Source organism: Equus caballus, chromosome 22 (assembly GCF_041296265.1).
Source record: "Equus caballus isolate H_3958 breed thoroughbred chromosome 22, TB-T2T, whole genome shotgun sequence".
In the NCBI taxonomy this organism is placed as follows: Eukaryota; Metazoa; Chordata; class Mammalia; order Perissodactyla; family Equidae; genus Equus; species Equus caballus.
The window spans coordinates 11,005,769-11,026,139 of NC_091705.1; the positions used below are offsets into that span (position 1 = coordinate 11,005,769).

At 34.7% G+C, this 20,371-nt stretch overlaps 1 protein-coding gene across 8 annotated transcripts in view; it reads right to left on the minus strand.

The window, feature by feature from the left end:
• Positions 1–20,371, minus strand: part of MACROD2 (mono-ADP ribosylhydrolase 2) — a 1,873,143-nt gene that overhangs the window by 1,791,512 nt on the left and 61,260 nt on the right. For all 8 annotated transcript variants that reach the window (XM_070247518.1, XM_023625930.2, XM_070247520.1 and 5 more), the window contains exon 3: positions 10,015–10,122. In XM_070247518.1, coding sequence (XP_070103619.1) covers positions 10,015–10,122 — 108 coding nt within the window. The remainder of the gene's footprint in view (positions 1–10,014; positions 10,123–20,371) is intronic.

A 20,371-nucleotide genomic window follows, 5' to 3' on the forward strand; every position in this document is an offset into this window, starting at 1 on the left:
AAATTTATCTAGTAGAATAAAAGGACAAGATTAGCCAAGAAGTATTTGAAAAGGCAGACAAATGGCAGAGGCTGAGAAAAGAGTCACATTATCCCATACTAAAATACCAATGTGAAAGCTACAATAATTTAAAAATATGCATCACTACCTCACAACCTTTGTGAGCATAAATTCTAGATGGAGTTTAATATAAACTAAAGTGAACATTTAAAAGGTAGAGGAAAATATAAGGGACTATTTATCAAACCTTTAAATGGGAAAGTCCATTCTAAATACAATATCAAAGAAAGAAACCAATAATAAAGACTTAAGAATTTAATAACATAAACATTCTTGAATGCTTGAAGAGAAACACATACCATAAATATATTTGAAAAGTAAATGTCAAATTGGAAAGAAATATTAGCAACATATATGACAAAGGCTTACTCTTGTTAATATATAATAAGCTTTCCCCAATTAAAAAAGACAAATAGAAAACATGGTTAGAAATATGAACATGACACTTTAAAAAAAAAACATGTAAATGGCCAATAAATACAAGAAAAACCATTCAATATCATTAATAATAAAAAATTAGATAACATTAATCACTTTTAAACTGGTAGGTTTGATTTTGTAGATATAACCTAGTATTTACAACAATTTGCACTTACATATCACCCTTGAGAAAGTATACTATAACATTCTTTCTAAGAAGCTATGAATATCAAAATCATTGTTAAAAAACTATTAGAGCCTTTTACCTAGTAATTCCCTCTTTTTTTTTAAAGATTGGCCCCGAGCTAACATCTGTTGCCCATCTTTTTTTTTTTCCTTCTTCTTCTCCTCAAAGCCCCCAAGTAGATAGCTGTATATTCTAGTTGTATGTCCTTCTAGTTCTGCTATGTGGTACGCCTCCTCAGCATGGCTTGATGAGTGGTGCTAGGTCTGTGCTGAGGATCCAAACTGGCAAAACCCTGCCACTAAAGCAGAGTACGTGAACTTAACCACTCAGCCACAGGGTCAGCCCCAGATAGTAATTCCTTCTAAGTAATACATTTTGAAGAAATAATCAGAGATGTTTATAAAGATTTTTATATGAGGACATTTATTATAGCTTTATATATAAAAATGAAAAATTGGAAAAATAATCATTTAAAATCATGTTCTTAACATTTAAGAATATGGAAAATGGGATGTATATGAGTGGCAAAAAAACAGGCTACAACATAGCACATATAGTGTTGTTGCAAAGTACATTACTTATAGCTCTCTATATAAACACATTTTAAAGACTATAAGATATAAAACAAGTATTAATAGTGCTTATCTCTGGATTAAAATTTGACATTTTATTTCTTTATACTTTTCTGTATTTCTCAATTATCTTCAATAAACATGTATTAATGTTATATTCTGAAAAAAAAGCCATATTTTTAAAATTAGCAATACTATAAGACATTAAGTGAGTTTTACTGATAAGGCATATCTATGATTAAAAGCAAACTATTGATAAAATCCTATTCTGAATGTGGCTTTACATTGCAGCATTTTTTTTTATATGTTTGTTTAGCAAAATGACGGTTTTTGTGGGCTATCTCACGTGATAATAGATGTTACGAGGTTTTTCCCAGAAATCACCTTCTTTTCCAAACGTAGGTTTGAGAATATCATTTCTAAAACTGTTTTCTCTGTTTTTGGTCTTCCCAAAACAAGAATGGCAGTAGTCATAATAATAACAATAGTAGTAATAGTACTTTTATAGTATGATAGTTTATTTGTTCCTAAGTGCTGCTATCTACGGGAGGAAAATTTATTACATTTATGTTTTATGAACTCAATAAGGAACTACTTAGAACAACCCCACCTTCTCATCCTCAGCCATAGGAAAATAACATTTACATTTTTTACTTTACTATTCTTCACTTATACAAGGCTTAAGATAAATTGTTAGCTACAAAATGCTAGAAAATTTGATTTGTCATAGTATATCTTATACATTCATTAAAATATTACTATTCAAACTATGTCATGCACTATTTTAAAAACAATATAGAAAATATCAAGTATTGGCATGGATATAGAGCAGTTGGAACTCTCACACACTGCTAGTGGAAGTAAAAAAGTGATGCAACCACATGGCCGTATCTATTAAGGCTGAACATACATGTATCCCATGACATAGCAAGTCCAATCGCAGATACACACCCAACAGAAATATACAGATACCAATTCACAAAAATACACACACACACATACACAAAGTGTTTGAATGTTCATTGCAGTACTCACAGACCCAAACTGGAAATAACCTAAATGCCCATCAACAGTAGACTGAATACATAAATTGTGGCATATTCACAAAATAAAATATTACATACCAATGATAATGAATGATTATATCTACACACAACAATACAGATCAACCTTATAAGCATAATGGTGAACTAAAAAAGCAAAACATTTAATACTATAAACTATATGGTTCCATTTCTATAAAATACAAAAGCAGACAAAAATAATCTATGTTACTAAAAGTCAGGACAGTGAAAACACTATCCTGTATTCACTACAGGATGTTAGGGGATGCCAAGGGGTCTTCCACAGTACTGATAATGTTCTGCTTTTTGATCTGAATGGCATTATACAGGTGTGACAATTTGTGAAAATTTATTGAGCTGTGCACTTATGTGTGTGTTTTTGTGTCTGCTATTGCTCAACAAAATGCTGAAATAAAAAATACGTAATACAAAAATTTAAAGAATAAAATTTTAATGCTTTGCTAGTAGAGATGAAATTTCATACTGAATCAAGTAGTTGCTGTCAATCCTGTCCTAAAATATTTCTGAGAGTATATAAACCTATTTTCCCACTGATTTGAATTCTAATTTCAAATACGTCTTATTTTTGTTGTACTGAACACTACATAAAAATAACATTTATTTTAAGCAAGTGGAGGTGATTATTTAAAGAAACTTCTATAAAGTAAAATTTCTTCCATCATATGCAGTCCCACTACCTGATTTACCTATGTAAGATATTCTACATCAACTTTTCTTTTAATAAATTATACCCAACTATTAAATGGTTGTCTATCCAATCATATGTCACTATCTCAATTTTTGACACAATTATTACATTCACAATTAATGCAGTAAAAACACATCACTAAAGCAAACTAAAACAATTCTTTTCCCTTGGCCATTAGTTCACATAAATTACCAACAATGTTGTAGAAACTTAGCTTCTATTCTAAAGCCTCAGAATTGGAGTTTTCCTACACACAGTTCAAGTATGTAGTATAACAGCTAAAACTGCAAAACATTGGATAAGCACCTTTAGTTTGTTATATGTATATTTGGGCAAAAGACTGCAGAAACATGCATAAATACCTTGTGACATTCATAGAAAAGAATCATTTTTCTGACATTAGAACTAAGCCATATAACTCTGCTACCATTTACTGAATGTGTCTATATACTAGGCACTATGTGAAGTGCTTGGAATACAATCTCTTTTGACTTTCACAACAGCCTTGTGAAGCAGGCCCTATTATTTTCTCCATTTTATCAATGAATAAACTGAGGCTCAGAAAGGTTAAATAATTAAAGGTCATTTGGCCAGGAAGTTGAAGAGGCATATTTAAAATCATGATTGATTTGACTCTAAGCCCTCTATGATTAACCACAGTGTAAATATACCTCTCCTTGGCATGTTGTAGTGGGAACAGGAAAAACTAAAATAAACAAATCAACCTTCCTCACTTTCCAATTTAAAAAAATCTGTTTCATGGCATATTGAACTAATATTTAGCCAAAGCCAACCCATCAGAGTGGGAGAGTTAACCACTTCTTTATTACACAGCCCACAATCAACAAATGAATGAAGATCATATCTTCTGTAAAATATTTTTCTGTGATTGTGGTACAAGTAAAATTGTCCCTAATGATAAAATACTGAACCACAAATTAGATGGATGTATTCTCCCCCGAGGTCTAGCAAAGAGCAAAACTCTTTGACCGATAGGCTTAATACAAAATTATACAAGGACCTAGATACTAAACAGTTCGTCCTATATGCTGCAACATACAAAAACCTGTACATGAATCTTTACAGCAGCTCTACTGGTTATAGCATAATACTGAAGAGAATCCAAATGGTCTTCAGTGGGTGATGGTTGAACAAACTTTAGTATATCCATGCAATGGACTACTATTCAGCAATAAAAAGGAATGAACTACTGATACATGCAACAATCTGAATGGACCTCGAGGACTTCACGTTTAGTGAAAAAAAACAATCTCAAAAGGTTACATGCTGTATGATTCTATTTATATAACATTCTTAAAATGACAAAACTATCCAGATGGGGAATGGGAAGGGGGGCAGAGAGGTGGGTGCCACTACAAAGGGGTAGCCTAAGGGAATTCTTTCACGATAATGCAACAGTTCTGTATCTTGATTGTAGTGGTTACATGAATCTATACATGGGATAAAACTACATAGAACTACACAGACACACACACGAATGCAGGTTAAAAAATGGTGAAAGCTGAATAGGTTTATACTCTAGTTAACAGTAATGTAGCAATGTCAGTTTCCTGGTTGCTAACTGCACCATAGCTATATGATGTCACCATTGGAGGAGGCTTACACAGGTGAAGGCGAAGGTACACAGGAATCTTTGCACTATTTCTGCAATTTCCTATTACTATTTTGACATAAAAATTTAAAAAGAATGGCCCTGGGTATGAGAACCTCAATTTGAACCTGTGTCTGCCTGACTCTGAAACTTGTGTACTGCCCTGTGTACCCTAATGCCTACTAAATATGTTTTATTAAAATATATCAAATACACATTATTTCCTACAGAGAAGAATATAATATTTAGGAGGCTCATCCTGGGTTACATTTAAATAAATTCAAGGAAGTTTGAAAAATACTTGATTAAGAAAAAATTTAAAATATCAAATCATTTTAGAACAAAGAATCCTAAAATTCATGGGGCAACAAAAGACCCCGAATTGCTAAAGCAATCCTGAGAAAAAAGAACAAAGCTGGAGGCATCACAATCCCTGACTTCAAAACATACTATAAAGCTACAGTAATCCAAACAGCATGGTACTGGTACAAAAACAGGTCCACAGATCAATGGAACAGAATTGAAAGCCCAGAAACAAAACCACACATTTATGGACAGCTAATCTTCCACAAAGGAGCTGAGGGCCTACAAGGGAGAAAAGAAAGTCTCTTCAACAAATGGTGCTGGGAAAACTGGACAGCCACATGTAAAAGAATGAAAATTGACCATTCTTTTTCACCATTCACAAAAATAAACTCACAATGGATCAAAGACCTAAAGATAAGACCTGAAACCATGAGGCTTCTAGAAGGAAATATATGCAGTACACTCTTTGACATCAGTATCAAAAGGATCTTTTCGGACACCAAGTCTTCTCAGACAAGGGAAACAACAGAAAGAATAAACAAATGGGACTTCATCAGACTAAAGAGCTTCTTCAAGGCAAGGGAAAACAGGATTGAAACAAAAAAACAACCCACTAATTGGGAAAAAATATTTGCAAGTCATATATCCGACAAAGGGTTAATCTCTATACTATATAAAGAACTCATACAACTCAACAACAAAAAAATCAAACAACCCAATCAAAAAATGGGCAGGGGACATGCACAGACATTTCTCCAAAGAATATATAAGGATGGCAAATAGACACATGAAAAGATGCTCATCATCACTGATCATCAGGGAAATGCTAATCAAAACTACACTAAGATATCACCTTATACCCATTAGAATGGCAAAAATAACCAAAATAAAAAGTGACAAATGTTGGAGAGGATGTGGAGAAAAAGGAACCCTCATACACTGCTGGTGGGAATGCAAACTGGTGCAGCCACTATGGAAAACAGTATAGAGATTTCTCAAACAGTTAAAAATAGAAATACCATTTGACCCAGCCATCCCATTACTGGGTATCTATCCAAAGAACTTGAAATCAGCAATTCCAAAAGTCCCATGCACCCCTATGTCATTGCAGCATTATTCACAATAGCCAAGATGTGGAAGCAACCTAAGTGCCCATCAACTGATGATTGGATAAAGAAGATATGGTATATATATACAATGGAATACTACTCAGCCATAAAAAAGGATAAAATCATCCCATTCACAACAACATGGATGGACTTTGAGGGTATTATGTTAAGTGAAATAAGCCAGATAGAGAAAGACAATCTCTGTATGACTCCACTCGTATGTGAAAGTTAAACATGTAGACAAAGAGAACAGATTAGTGGTTACCAGGGGAAGTGGGGGTGGGGGGTGGGGGGTGGGCACAAAGGGTGAAGTGATGCACCTACAACATGACTGAAAAACAATAATGTACAACTGAAATTTCACAAGGTTGTAAACTATCATAATCTTAATAAAAACTAAAAAAAAAAAATCAAATCATTTTATTCATGACAGTTAAGACCACATGTTCCAATGTACTAATACGGACATGGAAAGAGAACTTTGAAGTCTGATAGAAAGTGATGACTTGGCTGCTCTGGCACCTTGACTGGGGGAACTGCCTCTTGTTTCCCTCTCACTAGAGGCAGCTCTGGAGTTTCCTGCCATATTGCCTTGTTCGCCTGAAAGGTTAACAGCTGCTCCTCTCCTTACACAACAGTCAAACAAACTGCACAGCAGAAAGCTGTAAATAGAGTCATTACACTGTTCATTTGGCATCTTTTTTCCATCTACCCAGGAACTTCCTGATGAGCTGGTCCTTGTAAGATGCAGAACATGGCCAAATTACAATTAGCTCAGCCAGAGAGGTTAGCTAACAGTGCCAAATAGTTTTTGGGAGTGAGTGAAAGTTGCTGCCTGCCTTCATATTAATTCATCAAACCCTTGTACACTATGTGGCAGCTATGAAAAAATTACACATACAAGGAAGGACAAAAAATCAAAATAGTGATGGGATGTTTCCTATTTAGCACCATTTTATTTATTTCAATAAAAATTACCCCCAAAATTATTTTTGTTTATTGATCAAATAAATTATTTTTCAAATCAGAGCCAAACTGGTTCACTGTGTCAAGTCCCCAATGCCTAACGTGCTACTGGTCAAAGGTGCTACAAATTCAATGGTATGTAGTTCAATTTAACAAATATATAGTATCAAGTGTTTATTAAGAAGATAAGGGAATCTGGTTTACTTCCTGGTAAGGGAATCACATCACCCATACGTCAGCTGTCATACTGTGGTGGCTACACATTATTGTGATGCTGAAAGCTATCCCACCCGTATTTCAAACACCAGTAGGGTTACCCACGGTGGACAGGTTTCAGCAGAGCTTCCAGACTAAGACAGACTAGGAAGAAGGACCTGGCCACCCACTTTGGAAAAAACTGGCCAAGAAAACCCTATGAATACAGCAGAGCATTTTCTGATAAGCACCAGAAGGTGAGAGGATAGCACAAAAGGACTGGGCAGGGTTTTGCTCTGCTGTACACAGGGTCACTTAAGAGTTGGAATCAACTCAATGGCATTAACAATACTGCACTGACCAGTGTAAACTAGAATAAGCCAAAACTTATGTTTTCCCTCCCCCTGGTTCAATATGCTATTGGACTTGACATTGTAAATAAAACCTAGTACTAAATCACAACAACAACAAAAAATAAAGAACATAAGGGCAAGATACTGTTTTGGGAGGTGAAACAAAAAGTAAAAATCCACTAGTCTATATCCTTAAGGGGGAAACAAACAGGTATACAGTCAACAAAACCCAAGAAAAATCTTAACTACTGCTATTATTATGTGGGCTAACTTAAGTGGCAAATTCAATGTTATATTAATAATAAGAAAAAGAAAACTCATGAGAGTGGTCTTCAGGTATTTAAGAAGGAAAACATGTCATTAGTTGTACTCCACGGAACAGAACTAGGATCAATGGCTAAAAATTACAAGAATATACAAGAACACTGGTGGTATATATATATATATATAAATAAAAGAGCTTTCAATTTTTTTTAAATTAAAGTTCACGTTTGTAGAATTTAGGGCATAATAAATCATTGATGACTTACTAATTACAGTGATATCTAATTAAACCTCTGTATTGGAGAGAAGTTCATGAGTACCTTTCCAAGGACTTGTCTTCTCCAGAAGCCCCATAGATCAAAGGAAAGCATCTTGATACCCAGGGCCACAAATGAACAGTCCGGAGAGACTAGATGTAAGGGAGACTTGTAGTCTATGGGTGATCTGAGGATGGAATTCTATTCAAAAGGAGTGATTCATGTCGGTTGGAAATTAAATGACCCAAACAGATGCTCTCTCGTGAAGAGTTTTACATTTTAAAAGAGGAAGTAGAGGAGAAAGGAAGTACAGAGATAGAAGAGAAAGTAAAAAACTGAGCTCTGATTATGGCAAGCAGATACAGTACAAAACAACTCATGGCCATTTCTGAGGGAAGTACAGGCTGACTGGGCTTCCAGACTCCCTGCTAGGTTGCCAGAACTATGCTATACCCTGAACAATGTTCCAGTTCTCCATGAGACCCTTCTGTTCACCTACCAAGGCATGTTCCTACTATCCTGAGTGAATTTACTCATGACTGGAGAGAACCTTGAGACAATGTACAACTTTACCTGAATTCTGCACTCCTGGAAAACAGGGACTGTCAAGAAATTACCCCCCTCACCCAACGCTTTTCTGTTCCAGGAAACAGCTTACTACAAAAGAACCGCTCTTACCCATATGACTTGGATAAAACTCACAGATGACTCCTTGTAATCTATGACAAAGCCAAGACATAGACTCTCCAAATTCCTACTCTTTGGCTCATAAATGATTAGTTGATTTATCCCCATTGACTATTCTGGTTGGTCAATGCCTGTTGACTTGACTTGACCAAACTTTAGTCAAGCTTCTCTCTTTCCTCCAAGCCTCCAAACCTCACCCACCCTTGAACAATGGAAGGTGAACATCCCCTCCTTAATAACCCCTCCCAAGAATCAGCTAACTTTAGGTAAAAACATTCCCTGATCAACAGTCGGATCATGTCACACACTCATCCCATTCCCTCACAACCAATTCTTTCTAGCTTATTTACTCCTCTCTATAAAAGAAAGGCCCTTTTCTGCCTGACCTTTGAGATGCTTATAGATCTCATGATCAAAGTGATTCTTCCTATTGCAATACTCATCTTCCTCCTATTGCGATCGTCCTCCTCCCCTTACTGTAATAATCTTTTTGAATAAAGCCTCTCCTTACACAGATTTGTTTTTGTTTGACACTTTCAACCTGCAAAGAGCCTAACTTTACTAAAACACAAATCAAAATCATTAAATATCCTCTTACTACTGACCTTTATTTTTATAGAATCACAACCATTATGTTTTTCTTGATATACAGCCATGTAATAAAATATATAGGTGATACAGACAACTATAAATAACACTGTTATTTTCCCAATGTTCAAACACAAAAATTACTTAAATAATTAACTACTAAAATAATTAAAATAGTTCATAATGAACACGAAAAGTTGAAACCAAACAACCGAGGCTTGGAAATCACATAAATAATTTCTTTATATTTTACTTTTGTCTGCTGTAGTTCAATCATCTCTTTACAACCTACTCAAAAAAAGCAAAAAAGCTTGATGAATTTATTTTTAGGTTGGCCAATTATTAACTCAAGTATGAAATTAACAATAATATAGCTGCTAAAGTTCCTTCTGAAGAACTTTTTTGCAACAATCTGTCACTTCTCCAGTGATCCAGTATTTTAGTCTCAACTTAGCAAGGATACCATGTAGGATTAGCACATTAATTGCAACACATACATAAAATAAATCCTCAATGTTTTTAATCAAAAAGGGAAATATATAAGACATTTCTATACCAAGAAGGATATCTTTTTCTAAAATACTTATATTCCTGTCTATGAAAAAATAGTTTTAAATAATAAATACTCATATAACAAATACATCACAAAAAAATCAAGTACTCACCCGCATTGACTATAGCATCTACCTCTAGCAATGTGATGTCACCTCTATAGAGAGAAACTTTTTCACTCAAACTTTTCTTGACCTGTGATGTTTCCTGAGTATCTTCTTCTGTAATAAAAAAGGAATACACATTAATAGTAATATCCTTAATTAATTTAATAAAGACAATTTTGACACAAGAACCAATATGGTTCACACTCTGATATATTAGATAAGCAGAAATAAATATGTAAGTATCAGGGATGTGGCTTATTCTCTATTTACTGTGTATTCCTCAATACAAATGCAGTATCACATATATAACAGATATTCAATAAATTTAGATATGTTATATTGGTCAACAAAAAATTCAATGTTGTTTATTATTATTATGAAAATATCAATTTTAAAGTAAAATTATGTGTCACTAGTTTCACAAGAAGATAAGAAAACAATGCACAACTACGAAGACAAAATAACTTTTCAGTGAACAAGCTTATTTCTATTTTATTCCAGTTACCTAAAAGGCATCCTTGAAAAAAATATTTACTCAGAACAAAAAAATTTAGGTTCGGCTCTTTGCTACCTCTAAGTAACAAGGTGTCCCTCAGAATGGGATGAATCAAGAATATTTGAATGTGTGACACTGTTCCTTTCATATCAAATTGTACCAACCTTTCACTCAAGAGGGAGTTGTTAGGTAAAAAAGAAATAGCTCTGTCCTGCACACAACAGCGAGTAAGCTGGTATATTTAAAAGAAGCCAAAACACTACATTCTAAAACCTAACATATTTTTAAATGTTTTAGAGCAATACTATAATTTGAATGTTCATTTATTTTTAACAAATAGTAATATTAAAACATATTAAACAAAGCTGTGTGAAATCAATGTTTAAAAATACATTAAATTGCTATGCATAAAAAGCTTTTTAATATATCTCTAGAAAACCTGATTTATATACTCAAACTTCTTAAAGTGTTTATGATCTGTGCAAATCTTTCAAGGAGGAAGATAATGCTATTAATTCACTATGACATTCTCAAATGAACATGCAATTTTGAGGTATCTGGGGAATTAAAGGTGATAGGTTACAACTCACTTAAACTGTCTTTGGGCCTGAAAGGCCAAAGAAAAAATTGGCCAAGACTAAGGAAATGATCTGTGGCCATGAAAGTGATCTTTCCTCCCTCTGTCTGCCTCCAAAGCATCCCCTTCTTTGCAACCATTTCTCTCCTTAAAGGATTCTAATCAAAATACTCATTGGTGTTAGTAATAGTAATAATAATAATAATGAGGAGAATAATGTGAGAAAATAGTATGTTAAAAGAGTAAAGAAAGACTTTAGAAGGCCTCAAAATAAAAAACGCTACAGTTGACCTAACCACGTCAGGGAATCTTAGAGTACTGTTTTCCTTTTTGAGGTAATGCCTAAGACCACAGACTTTACTACCAGATTGACTCTGTTCAAATCTTCATTCTGCCAATTAACAACTGGGTGACTTTGGATAACTTATTTATTCTCTCCATGCCTCAGTTTGTAAATTACTGACTCCTTCACAGTTAACATGAGTTCATTACACTTAGAATAAAGTTTGCTCCACCATAAGCTCTAAATAAACACTACATTTTTTTACAAAGGTTTCACAAAGGTGATATATTATTTCAGCATCCATATTCAGAATACTACAATACTTAAGAAATATTTTCAAAATATATTATTTTGAATAAGGTATCAATAGATTTTTTATTATTATTATTTCCTATCAGTGAAAGAGATCGGATTTTGTTTGTGCTTTTACCATGCCTGGCCCCAATGACAAAGACTTTGAGGCAGAAGACCTTGAGTTCCACACCCGATCAGTTTCTATTCTTACTCCTTTTATCAAATTAGACAGTTCTGATTCTCAATTAAAGATGATTGGATAGCAATAATATTTGGTGGCTTTGTCAGAAAATTCTGGATATTTGGATTATTGTGAATGTAGAAATTAAAAAGACTTCTCACTGACAATGAGTTTCAGAACTCCATCAGACATTAAACTCATAAGCATATCACAAATGAAAGCAGAAAGATTAATTGTTTCAATTTGGGAGACAAAGTAAATAGATTCCTAATCCATCCTCTATCTGCATTTAGTTCTAAAACGCATTTCTTCATTTTCTCATGAAGCACTATGTATGTAATACTGCATTTAGTTGTGACTTTTAAATATATTTGACAATAAATCACGTATTTCTTTCTTCAAAAGTAAAGAAATTGGGGGCCGGCCATGTGGTGCAGTGGTGAAGTTCATGTACTCTGCTTTGGCGGCCCAGGCTTTGCAGGTTTGGATCCCAGGCATGGACCTACACACTGCACATCAGACCATGCTGAGGTGGCATCCCACATACAAAATAGAGGAAGACTGGCACAGATGTTAGCTTAGTGACAATCTTCCTCAAGCAAAAAGAGGATGATTGGCAATAGATGTTAGCTCAGGGCCAGTCTTCCTCGCCAAAAAAAATAAATAAAAGTAAAGAAATTGTTAAAGAATGGTATTGGAAACTATCAAAGTTTAAACCATTTAGGGGCTGAGCCTGTGGCCGAGTGAAGTTCATGCACTCTGCTTCTACAGCCCAGGGTTTTCGCTGGTTCAGATCCTGATCCTGGGCGCAGACCTAGCACTGCTTATCAAGCCATGCTGAGGCAGCATCCCACATACCACAACTAGAAGGACCCACAACTAAAATATACAACTATGTACTGGGGGGCTTTGGGGAGAAGAAGAAAAAATGAAAAAAAAATAAAATAATAAACCATTTATACCACTGTTCAGTTTTCTCAAAAGAAGTCCTAAACTCTCATCTGCAAATTTAAAAAATGAGATATTTTGAGCCTAAAGGTTCAAGCAATTCAACATATTGAATAGCTAGACTGTGACATGTCATTCAAGTAAGTTACTCAAAATGGTCTTATTAGAATTATCAGCATCGTAATCTCTCTCTGTCATTTTAAAAATTCAGATGAGCATCTTTTTTCCTTATAGCCAGACTTCTACTTGCTGTCCAATTTCTCACATGGTATATTAAAAATGCATAAATGTACTCAAAAGCTACAATTTGGTACTATTAATAATTATCAGTATTTACCTCAACAATAAACTAAATCAAATTACATATTTTTGACCACCAACTGTTCTCTATAAATACAACAATGTACATTACCACTAGAGGCCACTTCTTTTATTTGAATAGAAATGCACTGCCTTCCTTTTCACACAACTGTATGCCATCAGAACTAATCCCAATGTATCACTTCCCATATCTTGGGTTTTCAGTAATAAATAGGACAGAAAATTGTAAAGCATTGCTCTCTCATGGACATTCTATATGTACACAAAGCACTTATTCACATTTTGCACATCCTTGGATTTATCCAAGTGCAAGTTGAATATCTGTCAGTTTGCACATGATAGTAATTGTTTTTCCAGACTGCATACTATTGATATTGCTAAAAAAAAAAAAAACAAACACAGAGCTAGACAGTAATTAAAGGGTAAAAACAGATTTTATTCAAGAACTACTGCAATAGGGGAAAAGAGACCTCAGTATAGAACTGGGCTCACTGCCCAATACAGCACGGACAAGTGAGGATTTATAGCCAAGAAGCAGAGTGAAGATCAGTGGAAGGAATGTTTATCAGGAGCAGGGGAAGATTCTAGTTAAACAGACTTAGGATTCTTGCTGAAGGCAAGCCAAGGTGAAAGGCATCACCTGGGGCATAGGGAGGATGCAGAATTTGATCAGATATTTAGAATGATCAGATATCAAGGATGAGGAATTCTTTCTAAACTGATTTAGAAGGATTCTTTCTAAAACTGAACTATGGAGATCTGGCAAGGATCCGGCCTAGTCAAGAAAAGTAAGGTAAGTCTATTTCTCATTTGGTTGCCTTTTGTTCATTAAGGACTAGCTGAGCTATCAGTTGACACCTGGTAGTGGAGGATATTTGCTAAAGGTGGTATGAGCAGTCAGGTATTTAATGAGGGAAATTTCTACAAATAAAAAGAAAAACAAAGATTAATGTTTGGAGCAGACTATAAACCCAGTTTCTGGGTTCAGACAGCAGACAGTTGAGAAGATTTTTAGATGTTGGACTCGAAGCATGCTTTGCAGTTTGAATGTCCTTGGTGATAGTTGAGGTCTTCCAGTGAACTTTCTGAATGGCCCATACAACAGCAGGCACAAAGGTTGCCTATACATGATCTGTTGTGGTGATTTCTTTGAAGTTTTTATCAGGTCATCCAGCTTCAGCTTGCAGGGTTTCAGGAAAACGGCAGTTTTAGCTCTCAACTGATGCCAAATCAGGAGGAGGGGGAAAAAAATGGAAACATTTTGTAGAGCTGTAGCCAGATATTGGAGGAAACTAGAAGAACGGACAGAATGTGCAAGACAACAAACAGGACTACAATTTAATAACCCACAAGGGTGCACTATAGTTTTCCAATGAGACATAAAATGTCTCTCTACCGTCACTCCACTTTTTTATTCTTGTTTACAAAATAAGTCTGGTCTTATTAGATTTGGCCTGATTATTTACATAAGTGCATCAAGAATGGTAATTCACCACTTACCTCAGACAGACTTTTAAAAGCCTCTCAAGGCTAGGAAGACAACTTAAGAACTCACCACCAGATTTAGCCTGTAATACCTATGGATTTGGGTGAATTACTCTCTTTTCAAGGTCCCCTAAATATCTTCAGATTCCTGGGCTTTCCAGGAAGTGACCTTCCTTACTATAAGGCTAGGAACTTTACAGCTAGGAACCCTGTAAACCAGCTACCAGACCAGTTTTTCCTAAAGGGCTTTGTAAAGTTAACCTTAGTTCCTTAAAACTGTCTGATAATATCTGATTCTACACGTCATTCTCAAATATGACATTCCAGTCAAAGTCTATACAACCTATTTTTCCAATTATGTCCTGTTACAAGGAAGACAGATTCTTATTAAACTTATACAAATACTTTTATTGACATGAAAATAAGAATACTCAATAGAGTCTCTGAATTCTGGAGAGATCAGGTAGGAAGAAAAGATAAATGTTTCATTTCTGTTTACGAAAGTTAATCTACTAAATTGTCATGAGTTATAGACACCTTGAGAAAAGAGAAAAGGTGTTCCTTAAATAAAACATTAAAAAAAGCAAGGTTCAAAAACAATAAGCACGAAAATCATAATCATTCTTCATTAGTTCATTCAGTCCCATGTAATTGATTCTTTTTCCCTCAGCCTTACTAAAACAAAAAAATATATACTTTTATTACTCTATTAAACCAACAACTATATTAAGTAATCTTATATACTGAGATCTATATCTGAATTCTCTAGTCTGTTCTATTAAATATTTTTTATAGTATTTTTTTTTCCCATGTAATTGATTCTTGTTCTGCTTGATCTTGGGTTAGCAGTTTTCTGAACCAGTCAGCTTCTCCATTAGTTCTGGAAATCTTCAGTTGGTCCAGTGGTATGGTCTCACAGTTATTTAAGAAATAATGCCTTCAGAAGCACGTACACCAGAGTACCTGTAATAGTTCTTTCCACGGGTCTCTGATACAGTCACTTTTTGTTGAAGACAAAGCTCTCTTACCCGTAGGTGATTGCAACAGCTTTCAGGGAAGAATCAGAGTAAAACAAAAAGTATCTGTGGATGATAAAAGACTTAAAATGCCCAAAAGGATCTGAAGAGAGTTCATTATAAAAATGATGCAATTAATGAGGGGATTTGGTTATTTCTATTACGTACAATGTTTAAACAACTAGAATTATAATTGATAACATTATACTAGGACGTATCATAGACAAAAAGGGTACTGGCAAATTTCTATGAACTTCATACAATTTCTGAAATATCTATATTAATAATAGATACCCATACAAATACAACTTAGGGAAAGTTAAGCATCACTCCTTATTTGACAATATTTCCCATTCAATTTAATATATCAAATAAACCAAATTATTTTTTAACATTTTTTTTTTACAAGGTGAAAGAACAATCCTTTGAGATTTTCCAGGGACCTTCTGAGGAATATCAATCTCAGTTTGAGATCAAGATATCATTTAGGATTTGATTTTGGAAAGTTGTCAAAAATGTCAAAAGGTTTGAACACTTGATTAAATAGGATCATAGATCACTATGAAACAATATTTAGGTTCTCATAAATGGACAGGATAAAGACAACATAAAGCACAGAAAATCATTTTAATATGACATAGAATCTGTTTCCTAGGCAGATTACTTAAAAGGTAAAGAAAATATTTTACAATCTCTTATCAAGAACAAATCAATAATCCAAGAAAACTTCATTATAACAAAAAGAAAACCCAACTCTAATTTTGCATGACTACATTACTGGGCTCATTAAAAAAAAAAAAACACAATAAATCCATTCAATCATAGGCAACTTGATCACACATAAAATTCCTCTTGCGCAAACCTTCTCTATATCCATTCAGGTTTCATCCTATATTTTTCCTCTTTCTCATTATGGTACCACCAGTGATCTTGATTCAGGACAAAATGATTATTTCCCTTAAAAATAAGAACAAAAATCTTTCATTCCTTGCAAAGTTTGCATACAGAGTTGTTTCTCTTTACCCTTATTATTTTCAATAGTTTAATTTACATATATTAATTATAATTTTTAACTATCAGTACTCTTTATGTTACAGAGAAGACTAGAAAGTAGACAGTTATAAATTATCTGTCACATACCAGCATTCCATAGCAGAGCAGTAAATTTTATGAATATACCATCTCTCAATTCCTAGAGATATATTTCTTTACAGTACAACTTTTCAATATGGCAAAAGAATATTCAAAAGTGGTATTTGAAAAAAAATTGTTCCTTCTACTTTCTACTCTGAGGACAATATTTGTTATTAACTTTGCATCTGTTCTGTAACTGTTTGTAATAGTTTGATATGTCAGAAAAAATTGTGAAAGATTGTGATATGAGGAAAAGAAGATTAACAGGTGTCCTGTCTAGCTTACCCATCAGTGTGATCTCTACCTTTCATTGTCCTTGAGTTACTGTACAATTCTGTGAATTATAGAAAACAGATAATAATGCAAAAGGTTCTTGTCCATGGAAATGCAAATAAATTAAGTTCCCTTGAATGCAACTGATATTGTCCTGTAGACAATTTGCATTTATTTGTAAATTCATTTCAGAGTTCCTTACTCCCCATATATGCATGGTTCTTTAAATTTTCCTTTAAACCAGAGTTAAACAAAATTGTTGACGTGTTCATTTTATATTTGTATGAGTCATAATCTTATCCAGATAAAAACATTTCCCTCTAAATAGACATTTTTATTTAGCTCTAATTTATTTATTTAACTAATACTTGTATAGCATTTACTATGTGCCAGGTGCCATTCTAATGCTTATAAATATTAGCCCCTAGAATCCTCATAACAAATCTATGTAGTATATATTACTACTATTGCCTCTATGTAGATAAAGAAGCTGAGGCATACAGAAATGAGTGGTTTGACCAAGTAGACATAGCTGGTAAGTGCAAACCTGGCATTTGAACCCAGGCAGACCATGATCTTAACCAACAAGCAATAGGCTCACGTTTAGCTATTTTTATTTCAGAGTCCAATTCTGAATCAGACGTCTGTTATCTAGGTCCTGTGTCCACTTTCAGTTGCAAAATGCAGCAACTTCACCCCCCAAAAAAGCATCATTTGCTTTTGTTCTAGGGAAAAAAAATGAAATTGGTTTACCAGAGTTGTTACCATACTTTGAAAATAATACAAAGGCCTCAGTGGTTTTCTGCTACTACTTGACAGTTTCATAACATACAACACACCAGGGACTAGAGGGCTACATAATAAAATTAAATTTGCAGACATTAGTCATGTATCTTCTATTTGTATTTTCTCTTTCTTGTTTATGTAAAATCTCAAACTTGTAGATTCATTTGTACCAACAAATACACTGTTTGCACAGGAACTTCATATACTATTCATTTATGACCTTATTCTGAGTTCTGGCATTTTTTTTGTTGTTTTTTTTTTTGAGGAAGATTAGCCCTGAGCTAACTACTGCCAGTCCTCCTCTTTTTGCTGAGGAAGATCGGCCCTGAGCTAACATCCGTGCCCATCTTCCTCTACTTTATATGTGGGACACCTACCACAGCATGGCGTGCCAAGCGGTGCCATGTCCACACCCGGGATCCGAACCGGCAAGCCCCGGGCCGCTGAGAAGCGGAGCATATGAACTTAACCACTGCACCACCGAGCCGGCCCCTGAGTTCTGGCATTTATGTTATTATTTCACCTCTTTTTTAGGTATCAATAAACCATTTTAGAGATACTTATCCACTTTCTGAGATAGGTATATAATGCAATACTTAGTAACAAGAAAAGCAAACAATCAAATATACATTAACTCAGTAACGAAATTAAGCTACACTAAGAGAAATAAACTTTGTTAACTGAATCTTAATTAAGATAAAGTGACCAAAATTTTCCTTATTTTAAAAGCATAACTTTTAAGACTCTAATAATTATTAAAAATATAACAGAATTTTCATAAAAATCATAATTATATTTTACATTTCAAACTTTTAAAATATATTGAACAAAACTCTCTCATCACTTTCCCTCTGGAAATGCCAAAATACTTAAAGGCCACTTGATAACCAGCTAAGGGACAATCAATGGGTCCTCTCACCTACACCTGGAAGACTAAGATGCTGGGGGATATTCGTACGACATGCCTAAGAATATTCCAAATTTTTATGTTACTGCATATTAATTTCCTCTGTATTTTAGCACTCGGGCATGATACAGAAAAGCCACCAAGGGCACCAATGAGTTGGCTGGTAGTCATACAATAAGGGGCCTGCTGCCAGGAGACCTCTTCCATTCTAAGGATGCTGCAAAAGTCAGTTTGGTTTTAATCCAGCCATATGCATACAAATTCAAATTAAAGTTCCCTAAAGGTAAAACAAAAAAGTTAGTAGGAAGTTATGCCACAAAAGCAAAAAAGACAAAGATCAAGCAAATATCTATAGAAATTAATGTTAAAATTAAATTAAATTTATAATCAAGATGATCAGAAAAATAATTTTGGATTCATTAAGAGGCTTTAAGGATATACAACCTGAAAACTAGAGGAACCCCAGGGATGCAGGCTGTGTTTCTGAGATTCTATCTTGAAAGCAGCCAGCCTGTTGATCTGCACACCACCATCTGCCATCTGACCATGCCTGGCTAATAATCATCACACCATTATTCCAGATTCCTGCCTGTTTTGCCCCTCCAGTTTAACAGCTCACTTCTTTAATTGGCCTGAGACTCAATCCCCCTGCCTCTCTTCCTAGCTCCAACTTCCACAGAGCTTCCGTGAATTAAAATCTCAGCAAGATTCCCTTTCTTTTCAGCCCTGGGACTTCAAAGTAACGCTGCCAGGGACAGTCAAGGAAAACTCTCATATTTGAGTGAGATCTCACCTAAGCAGGGAGGCAGGAATTCCAGGCACGATAGCCATGATAAGTAATGCGGAAAATACAAAGTCCAGCCAAGATATGAACTCCACATTCTAGCATAATGATAATATATCATACACACATCACTTCAATACAAGGAAGAATATTATAAATGCCACGAGAAAGACTCACAGTGCTTCGGGATTCAGACAGAGAGAAATAACATTCAATAAAGTTTTATGAAAGTAAAGACTTCCAAGCTCAGTTTTAAAGGATCAGTAAGAGTACCAGAGGGCTGAAGGGTGGAATGAGGGTGACAAGGGGAAGGACATTCCAAAATCACAGAGGCAGAAAATAGAGTATGTGTTGAGGAAAAGTAAGGATTCGTCCATAACGAGAATACAGAGAGCACCAGAAACTGGGGAGTAGTGGCAGATAACACTGGAACTATTCAGGTTGAACCAGATGGTGGAAGGCCTGAGATGGTGGCTGTTTGGGATCCATTAAAGAAGTCACAAACCGACAGCTGTTGCTTGAATTCAGCCCAAAGGTAAGATTTTCTTCAGCTTGAACAGCGTTATTATTGTTGTTGCTTTCTAAGTTGCACTTTTAATTTTTAATTAAATTTTAGTATTCAAAATCAGGAGATTTCACATTAAAACTTAGATTTCCCACTTCTCTTGAAAAATCAGATCTAGAAATACTGGGCCCACATCCTCACATGACATGTGAGTAGAGGCTCTGCCCTTTGGACAGGGCATCCTTTGCTTTCTAATTTACAACAGAGTATATTTGTTATACTTGATCCAGGCTGGCCTCACTCAGTTATGTTAACTGCCTGTCTCCCACAGGCATTTAGTTCTTAGATTTCTGCAGAAGAGCTTCAAAAGATT